At 45.1% G+C, this 10,576-nt stretch overlaps 1 protein-coding gene across 3 annotated transcripts in view; it reads left to right on the top strand.

Moving 5' to 3' along the window:
- The first annotated feature begins 2,297 nt into the window (after positions 1 to 2,297).
- The window catches only part of LOC119400243 (chitotriosidase-1-like), a 40,224-nt gene continuing 31,945 nt past the window's right edge, over positions 2,298 to 10,576 (top strand). For all 3 annotated transcript variants that reach the window (XM_037667254.2, XM_049418003.1, XM_049418002.1), the window contains exon 1: positions 2,298 to 2,509. In XM_037667254.2, the coding sequence (XP_037523182.2) occupies positions 2,305 to 2,509 (205 nt within the window). In that variant the 5' untranslated portion in view covers positions 2,298 to 2,304. The remainder of the gene's footprint in view (positions 2,510 to 10,576) is intronic.

Here is a 10,576-nt window from a genome sequence, read left to right as displayed (position 1 = left end):
ATGGCGAGTAATAGCTATAGCACACTATACCTAACCTGTAACTATACATGATGAAGATGAGCAGCGCGAAGCACAGAAGTGTGGAAGTTCACCATGAACGTAAACCAACTCGCTCACATCGCCATTCTTATTCCTGTAACTATAGTACACTGTTGTTACAACCTAATAAGCCCGGAGTTACAACCTAAAAAGCCCCCCCAGACGACCGAAGCGCGGCAGCCGATCGCTTCCGCACCGAAATAGTAGTCCCCCTCATGCAGACAGAAGGAGGGGTCACCGGCCGTCAGGCTCATGGCGTCAGTCTGGAGCGCGCGCCTATTGGTGTAATCTTGTGTGCATCCTTTTTTGAGGAGGGAATGCCGCAAATTTCTTAAGTTGCATCCGACAAGAGAGTGTTCATATAAAGACCGATTGGGACACAGAAATAATATGAGTCACCATTTGGGTCGTCAGTATATGAGAGTGGAATGTTTTGCGGGAACAATATTCACCATTACTGATGTATCATTTTTTTTTACAGCGAAAGCTGTTGTGAGATCACAACAACAGCCGAGTTTGGTGACTTAGTTGCCCGCTGCCGCCGCCGGTCGGCGTTCGTAAGAGCTATCGCGCAGAATGAGAAAAAAAAAATATCCAGGATTGGACGGGATTTGAATTCGGGCTCTCTGCGTGGCAGTCGAGTATTCTACCACAGAGCCATGCCTGTGCTTGTAACTCCTTCGCGAAAGGCCCCTATACAAGCGTCGTGTCGGGCAAGAAATCGCGTTAAGAGATGTAATATAGAGTGGTAGAAGAGTGAAATAGCAACCTGGCGTCACACAATGCGAATTGCAAAACGAGTGGATGATTTAAAGCTTCCCACCCATTACAAAGATCTCAGCCATAATTCTCCATTGTCATCAGCTACAGCATCAACAAAGTGCACATAATGCCTTACAGATGCGTAGTGGGTACCCCGCTTCTCCGCAGAATGGTGAATAATGGCATAGTGGGTACTACCCTACTTCGCAAAATTGTGATTTATGGTGTAGTGGGTACCTTGCAAGTGTACTTGTATTAGTTTCCCCAAGAGACGGGCTCTAGAAAGGCCGCTCTTCCAGCTTTCGCTGTGACATTGCTGCGCTTTCCGCGCAGGCCTGGCGTTTTTTAGGATAAAAATTCTGGTATACCTTCATTTTATTGACCTTCACAAATCATAATCTTGTTTGTTTGCCTGTAATTTACATTTGATATGGTTTATCTTTCTGTCTGAAGGAGATATAACGTCACATAACGTGACGTCACATGACGACGTCACGTTACGTCACGCTATATCTCCTTCAGACAGAAAGATAAACCATGTCAAATGTAAATTACAGGCAAAACAAACAAGATCATGATTTCTAAAGGTCAACGAATATGTGACGTCATAGTGACGTCATCGCGTGACGACGATTTCTTGCGTCACTCGCGTTGACGCTGCCGCCGGTCACCTTTCGCGTTTGATGAGACATCTAGGGCGTTGGCCTTGATTAAGCCACTTGCGTATGCCTTGAAAGCAGCCCGACTTGAAGCTACCGGTCGTCCGCCGCCGGCGCCTGGTGTGCCTGTACAAGGCGGGACCCGACGCTGCCAATGTCTTGGACGACCTCTACCGCATTTGCACGGACGTGGCGTACGGACAGTTCTACGTCGACAAAGCGGGAGTGTTCTCCAAACAGGTAGCACGTTCTCAAGGAGAACTTGTTTATGCCTTAGTTGATATTTCCCATTACATACAATTACCGCTAAATAATAATAATAATAATAATAATAATAATAATAATAATAATATAATAATAATAATAATAATAATAATAATAATAATGAGAAGAAGAAAGCCAGCGCCACGTCGCCTCAATCTAAGTAAACAGCAGAGATGGTGAGCAAGCGCCACCACCTGGCGAACTTTTGTATGAGCCGTTTTCCAATAATTGATGCTCTCTCGATCGTGCGGTGGTCAGCCGTTTCTCACGTTCCGGCGCCGGCGCCGAAACGTGAGTCATTAGGCACGATGCCAACTGCGTCAAAAAAAGAAAGAAAGAAAGAAAGAAAGAAAGAAAGAAAGAAAGAAAGAAAGAAAGAAAGAAAGAAAGAAAGAAAGAAAGAAAGAAAGAAAGAAAGAAAGAAAGAAAGAAAGAAAGAAAGAAAGAAAGAAAGAAAGAAAGAAAGAAAGAAAGAAAGAAAGGTGGTATGTCAGGCGCGCATGCGCCAATCTGCGCTTGCTCCCATTTTCCCGATAGGGGAAGGGCTCATGATTTTTTTTTTAACGTGACACAGCCAACGATGGATCACGGGCTCCCGGACAAGTCGCTGTACCCGCACGTGCCTCGTGTTCTGGGCTGGCTTGGCGGCGACCTGAACGACGCCGGCGACTACTCGAGACTCGCCGACGAGTCCACGAAGTCGCTGCAAGGTTTCGCCGAGAACTTCGCCACGTGGCTGGGACAGTGGTCTTTCGACGGTGCCCACATCGACTGGAGGTACCCCGGTAAGAGCACGGGTTGCTGTTTTGTTTCATGAATCGCGGGTCTTCAACCACGCATCCTCATCAGTCTTAGCTAAAGCTTGTCAATGTAGCTTATCCGGCATCGCTTTCCAGCTTACCTATAGCTTCTACAGCATCAGCTGGCAATCTTCATGTGAAGCGTACAACTCAGTACAAAAATATTAAAGCCAGTTCCATGTGTGTGAAATCTCAATAAACAGCGGCGCTTGCAAGGAATTCAGCGTAACCACCTGGCCAACGCAGATTGAGTTCGTTCTTCATCTTGAGCTTCTTATCTTTCTTCTTTCAGCTTTCTTTATCCCTGTCTACATCATCATCATCCTCTTTCTTTCATATTTCTTTGTTTATCCTTTCCCTCCTTTCCCTCCTCCTAACCTTCACATCATCTCTCCTCCTCACCCCCACTTCTCTTTTCCACCTCTTGCTATCCTCTACTGTATACAGTCGTCAGCAAGCTTCACTCGAACGCTCCGCAGCGTGACCTGGAATGGTTTGACTGATGCCAGCCGCAAAGCGCTGGGCGTTGTTGCCGAGATAATACCTCGGTATGCTTGGATAGTATGTCGGCATGCATTGGTAACATCCTGGCAACGGAACCCAAAGATACGCGGCGCTGGCGTCGATCGAACCTTTTCAGGACACGCTGTGGAGCATTCGGGTTAAGCTTGTTGGCGACTGTATAGTACGGTCGACTGTTAAAAGGAACACTCCAATGAGCACCTTTGAGTGTGAGTTTGAGTTTGAGTTTGAGTTTATTCAACCACGTGACAAGTACACGAAAATACACTGTATACGTGGTTTGGTGCGAAGGGAAAAAAGCTGCATTTCACAGCTTGACTGGCCCCTTCACCCAGAAAAAATCTAAACTACAAATTTACAAAAATTACAAAAATTACAGGCAGCGGAAAGCGACAATACAAAAAGAAACACGCATGTGGCCCATGGCAGCAAATAATAGAATGACAACTCTGAAATACATACAAAAATATTCATAACAAAGCAATGTATGAAAGAATAAAACTGAATAACCATTACAGAAATCACCCAACATTCATTTACAACACTCAGCACATCCGATTTAACATTTCAGTTTTAGACAATATACGCAGATTATCAATTGTTAGTTTCCATTTGTTCATCACACTTGGAAGGCGGTAACGTAGTGTTTCAAATCCATATTTTGTGCGAGGACAAGGTACATGCCAAGTCTCCGTATACCGAGTAACGCGACTGGCAGGATTTGGTTGCAAGGTGGCCAAGGTGCGTAAAAAGATACTTCCTCTGCGTATTTCTGATTTAAAAGCTGACAGAAGCTGGTATTCGTAATAATAGGTAATTCTTAAAATTTTGTATTTTGCAAATATTGAAGCAGTGTGTGCGTTATAGGATACACCTTCAATGCACCGCAAGGCATTTTTTGTAACACGACCAGGTTCTTTAAAGATGCTTTAGAGCCTGTAGACCAGACCAGATGACAATAGTGTAAATGTGAAGAAAAAAGAGCATTGTACACTAATATTTTTTTGTTTCACAGGTAGTATGTTCTGGCATCGACGCAACACACCTAAAACTTTACGAAGTTTGTGACTAATGTGTTCGGCATGGTAATTCTATGCCATGTGTTCGTGAAAATGGACACCGAGAGTTTTAACTGTTTGACAAAGTTTAATTTCAACGTTATTAAGTATTAGTTTGTGAGACGTTTCAAATGACCTGGCTTTCGCACGGAACAGTACAGCCTTGCTTTTAGAGCAATTAATGTGTAGAGAATTTGCCACAGTCCAGGCACATATTTTATTTAGTATTTCATTAGCAGAAACAATGAGGTCATCAGCCGTTTCCCCAGAAAAAAATATACTGGTATCGTCTGCGTAGATTACATATTCTGCAGAGCTGTCAATACGTACAATATCGTTGATAAAAATATTAAATAATAGGGGTCCCAAAATTCTACCTTGAGGTACACCATTCTTAACGTTCATGGATGATGATAGCTCTCGATTGATTGATACACATTGTTTCCTATTAGATAAGTAGCTTCTTATTAAAGCTAAAACGGTACCGCGAACTCCATAACAGTCAAGTTTTTCTAGCATAATATCATGGTTTATTCTATCGAATGCTTTCGAGAAATCTAGAAATATTCCTAGGGTAAGTTTTTTTTGCTTCTATATTTCTTAGAATCAATTCCTTTTGGTATAGTAAGGCACTTTCGGTTGAGAGGCCTGACTGAAAACCGAACTGTGAAGGCATAATAATGTTGTGTTTATTGAAGAAATTAGATAACCGAATGAAAATAAGTTTTTCACACCCCTTAGAGAAAACTGGCAAAATCGAAATTGGTCTGTAGTTTCCTAAATTGCTTTTGTCCTCACCCTTATATATAACCGTTACTTTAGCGTTTTTCATTCTCTGAGGAAACAGCCCAGTGGTGAACACGAGATTATAAATATGTACTAAGCAGGCGCATATGAGATCTAAAATGTATATTATAGGTTCTAATTTTAAGCCATCTATGTCCTCGCTTTTACTCAATTTGAAATGTTGAAAAACGCTGATGACCTCTTGCGCGTCTGTAGGATTAGCAAACACAGAATTATTTAAAGCAGGAGGCAAATAACCTGATGAATCACAATTATGACTACTGTCAACTAGTGAGGTAAAGTACTCGTTAAATTTGTTTGCTAGTACTCCGCCCTTGTATATTTTATTTTTGATCACCAGCTCACTAATATCATTAGTCACTTGTTTGGTAGATATAATAGCATTAAGTTTGTTCCATAATTGCTTAGAATCAATGACACCGTCAAACATCTTGAAGTGATAATCGCGTTTAGCTTGTTTTTTGTAGTTTAGTGAGTTTGTTTCTGTATACCTTAAAAGCTTTAAATTTATCCGGGTCTCGCTTTATCAGAAACTCTTGATACAACCTATTTTTTTTCTTTTATCATATTGAGTATTGCGGAAGAAATCCAAGGTTTGCGCGCCCGTTTTGGTCTCTTTAAAGCTTTGTAAGTAAAATATTTTTATACACAGAGCACAGAGTATCAATAAAACAATCATAAGCAAGATCAGCCGAACGTTGTTCCAATTTAGAGTTCAAATTTCCTCTCTAAAAGAAGATAGCGTTCGCGGATTAATTTGTTGAAAGTGAACGGCAGGAAGGATTTGACTCCTTACACTGGTTATGTTTTCTATGACTAGATATATGGGCAAATGATCACTTATCGGGGCACGCAGGACACCTGCTTGTAACGTACTGTTTGTACTACTTGTGATAAACAAGTCTAATAGAGTAGAAGTGGTATCAGTAATACGTGTTGGAATGGTAATTACGTTTCTTAAGAAAAAGGAAGCAAGAAGGTCTGAAAGTCTCATCTGTTTATGTGTGTCGCTCAACATATCTATGTTAAGATCACCTCCCAGCACTAGTGTGTAATTAAATTGGTTTACAACGGAAAATAGGTTTTCTAAATATTGCTTTCATTTTGCTGGCCCTCTAACACCAAGTGGACAGGGAAACATTGTTCATGCACTGCACGAGTCTGTCAAAAAGAGGCAGAACTGAAAACCACCTGTAGTTTTATGCAAATTTAAGCCACTATGTTTTTGTAAGAAAGCGAAATCCAAAAATGCCCTGCACGCAAGTGTTCCCTTTAACAGTGGACCCGTTTGTAGATGGTTATGCTATGGTTTACCCTCTCACCTCCTCCTTTCCCTCCTCCTCACCCTAACACCAGTCCTCCAGCTTCCATATGCTTCCATGTGCTTAGATTTAGGTGGACGTTAAAGGGGTCATGAAGCACCCCTTGGGCTGATTGAAAAAACACATCCTGCGGAAAGCTGACACGGCTATGAACTGCTCTGCCAAATATTACAGTCGTGCGCGCCGAAAATGGCCACAAGCGGAGCGCGAAGTTGCCGTTTCCCCAGGCACCCTCTTTTCAAACAGAGGCCGGTTCTCACTCTCGTCGGTGGGCGGGGAGTCTGTCCGCTGTACGTCGCAAAGACATAGCATGCTTATTGGCCGATAGCCGACGTAAATCGAGAGCGGCGTTCGGATCAGATGCGCTTCTTGCCGCGGAATGCCGCCACTTGCCGGCGCCGCACTCGCGCAAGCGAATCACAGCGGGAGAGCGATCGCGTTTCATGACGCGCGCTGGCGTAACTTCTTTCCCCCATGCCATCCCTCCCTGTCTAGCTTCCAGTGCGCTCGTCGGCACGAGAAAAGAGAGAAAGCGCTGGGAGCGTGCGCCAAACCCCCGTAACTCCGCTGATTCTTGACGGATTCGAGAAATTTTTGCGGCAATCGATTCAGGAGGCAGTACACTCCGATACTGAGGCCATTAGATCATTACTTGGAAAAGTGGTTCATGACCCCTTTAAGGACCCCCAGGGGATCAAAATTTATCCCGAGTCTCCCACATGCGGTGTTTCAAGTAATCGTATTGCGGGTTTTGCACGTAATGTCCCGGAATATCATTTTTAACCTCGTCATTCTGCGTCACTCATCGGTCCTTGCGAGTATGCGTGGAAGCCTTCGTCTGTCTTCATTACTGTCGTAGAAGAACTTGGTGTTTAGGCACTTCTCCGTGCTCTCTCCCCTCTGCCTCCTTAGTACAATGCTGTCACGGGGTTGTGACGGTGAACAAGGCTGCTGTAACACTGGCAAATACGGAACTCTTCAGTCGGTGAACTTGGGCCTAGAAAATGACAAACTCAGCGTGCGAGCAATACATGCTGTACACTGATGGCGTCGATCACAGTCGTCAGCCATCGGTAGTCCGATCGTCGACGGAACGTGTCACCTGCTATACATGAATGACAGTAAACTCTAGCGTTATCGCCGGGGATCGCGCTATCACCAGAATAAACTCAACTACTCCGGTCGGGCGCGCAATCTTATCAGAATGGTCTAAGACAATCGTGAAGTTTCCTAAACCGTTTAGCGGCTCGGCACAGCGGCTCGGCACAGGCCGCGCCGCTATGATAGCGGCGCGGCCTGTGCCGAGCGGTGGCAAAAGTTTTTGTGGAGGAAACCCAATTACATCAATATAAAAAAATAGGCGTGCGTGGCAATATGAATTTAGCGCCAAAAGCAAGCGTTTATTACACAGCGAAACCTCAAAACTAAGCCCTTTGCGCAGGTGGGCCCTGCGATGTGGCGAATGATTACAAAGCGTTCGTGGCGCTCTTGCAGCTCCTGCGGAAGAAGACCCGCCTTCTTTCTGTGGCCATTGCGTACAAGGATACACTCTAAGAAAAAAGAGAGTCAAAAGAGGGTCATGGAACCGTGACTCTCTTCGGGTGTCCACCTGACTCCTTTTGGAAGGTACAGGCAGAGAAAAAGAGTTCGCATTTGGGAAGGAGTCACTGGACCCTCCTGAAGCGCGTTTCGATTGGCTTTACGCCATACATATCGCGCGCTTGCCCTTTGGCGCCGTTGTGGCGCCTTGCTCGGCGACGCAGACGGGGTTGGCGCCGGGGTGGCGTGCCGCTCTTCTCTCTCAGTTGTCTCAGTCGTCTCAGTCTCCTGGTCTATTGGAATGCGTTGCGTGGTTGCGTTGGTCGCGCGTCTTCGGTGGTGTTAACGCCGGCTCCGTGCACGAAGTGACGCTTGGAGGGCTGAATATTCATGGAGCTGCGGATACCGACAACGGGCGCCAGTTAACGGTGAGTGTACTGCTTTCGTAGGTACTAATTATACAGCTTTAGCTGGGCGTCCGCAGCAGCCTTGCTGAAGTTATCCGCCAGCCATTTCCAACAGCAGCCTGCGTCCGCGGGGCTGTTGCGGATGCCCAACTAAATCTGTCAGTTAACGAGTTACCACCGTTATGCGCGTTGCTGTACAAGCTCCCATAAAGTGAGCGATACAAACAATTATCGAGGGTCATTTCTTGCTGATCGCACGTTGTGTCTGCACTACTGAAGGTGCAAGATGTCGTTTTCAGATGCACTTTAGTCTACTTCATAATAACAGTTCCATCGACCTTGAGTGTGCAGCGGGCTTCCACGCGTGGGGACGTGAAAAAAAAAAAGCCTGTATACATAACGCTCAGACGCACTATATGTAATGGTTTTTGTTGGCTTAAAGACAGTAGTTTGAGGTGCAGATATAGTACAGTGGCTTCCAGAACGAACGCGGTAGTCATTAAAGTCGGACACGCCTCGCCGGTAAAGTGAAAAAGCTCTAGACTTTCGACGGGGCGCGTTGTTGCGGCCGCCGGCGTGCACTCTTTTCCCTCGTTTCTGTTTGCTGTTTTCGTGGTTTGCATACACTGCGATGACATTGGGCGCTATAACAAAATCGAGTGAGTGTACGTGATTGTGGGAGTTATGTGCGCTAATTCTAGCATATGACATGTCTGATCTCGACGTAGACGGCGTACGCACGCGCTGGGTGTCGTTCGGGCCCTAGTACTCGCATCTGTTTATCTGAGTATTTAAGGATGGGTTACGTTTGTAAAACATGCGGTCAATAACCGCTCACGGCATGCTCCTGCCTGCCGGAGGATGTGCTTTGTTGTTTTGTTGTTAGCCTTTATTATGTCTGTGTGAACCACTTATTGTGTAGGTTTTGCAAACCTTTGCTGCAATTTCATTTTCTCATCATAATATTGTTGCGAATATATTTATAACTTATTTACAGTGTAGGATGGTCCAGCAGTCTGCTTTTCTGCTTTTCACGTTCTGCTTTTCAGATACCGTTTTTCATGGTGCTCACGCTGGACAGGAGCGACAACCTAGCAAGCGACAAGTCTGCTGCCTCAAGCCGTCACCAATTTTTTATTCATTCTTAATCATAAGGAATAAATATGGAAACATGATGGCGATTTCTGCTGTATATTTAGCACCATATGACACTGTGCACATCACAGTCACACATTTTAGTTGGCTATACTCATAGAAGCATATAAATTAGGAATACCCAAACTTCTTAATTGGAAATCACAGACCATCTTTTCGCGCTTTCTATATAACATTGCTGGAAAATATGTGTTGTTTTGACGAGTTTTATTAAAATAATGCTAAAACTGAACTATTCTTTTTTTACAGTCGCTGGGCAGAACGGCAAGTATTATTGGACTTGCTTAAAATGAATACTCCACTATACGCGCAAAAGTAGAGCAAGGGTCACATGAGTAGCTTAAAATACTTGTGGAGTCGCTTGACGCTTCGGTGTGGCTCACTTGACCCCCGTAGGAGCGTTACCGGCAAGAGTCGTCTGACTCTCTATAAGTGGTAACGTGATCCTCCGGATGAGAGTCTTTCCACTCTTCCTAGAGGGTCAGGGGACTCTCCTAGAGCGAGCCGACCGAGGAGGTAATTCATAACTGATATTCCTCGTATATGGACCACTCGAGAGATTCTTTCCTTATGACGTCACGTGAGCAGACTTCTGGCGTCAGGAATTGTGCCGAAAAGACGGGAAACGCCAGGCGAGAATAGCGTGCTCGTTCGTTGTATTTCCAGAGGTTGTTGAAGGGCCCTTTAAGATAACCTGCGGATAACCTGGAGCGAAAAGTAACGATGACGTGATACGAGGCTATAAGTCATCCGTTGTGTACCCCTTCTTTACCGTCACCGTGCACCATTTCAGTTGATAGGTGGCGTTTGTGTCATCTGGTTCTCTTCTGTTGCGTCCCTGTCTTCACGTTTTGCCTCACATGGGCTTAGAAGACGGGGGGGGGGGGGTGAACCTCCTCCCATAGAGTTTCCTACAATACTTACTAGAGGGAACTCTGGCGCTAATGTCTATGGGAGCCGCAACGCATGACGCTTCAGCCAGCATGGGCATAGCATGGGAATGATGGGTAGTACACGGATTTGTCTAAACTTCGTTCTTTCGGCTCCGTTTGGCTCCACGTCGCCTGTATCCGCTTTGTCGCAAAACGAAGTTCGGCAAAAGTCAGCAGTTCCACTTCACCCCTTTGACTTTTTTAGGCTCACCAGTTCAAATCTGGTCGCGAAGTTCACAACGATCCGTTCTCTTATCCGAAAGAACACCAAAACACAGCAATAAACAAAGCCACAAGCGCGTTCAAAGCC

This window comes from Rhipicephalus sanguineus, chromosome 7 (assembly GCF_013339695.2).
Source record: "Rhipicephalus sanguineus isolate Rsan-2018 chromosome 7, BIME_Rsan_1.4, whole genome shotgun sequence".
Taxonomy (NCBI): domain Eukaryota; kingdom Metazoa; phylum Arthropoda; class Arachnida; order Ixodida; family Ixodidae; genus Rhipicephalus; species Rhipicephalus sanguineus.
Note: the sequence above shows the minus strand (reverse complement) of the source record. Positions and strands in the feature narration are given on the sequence as shown.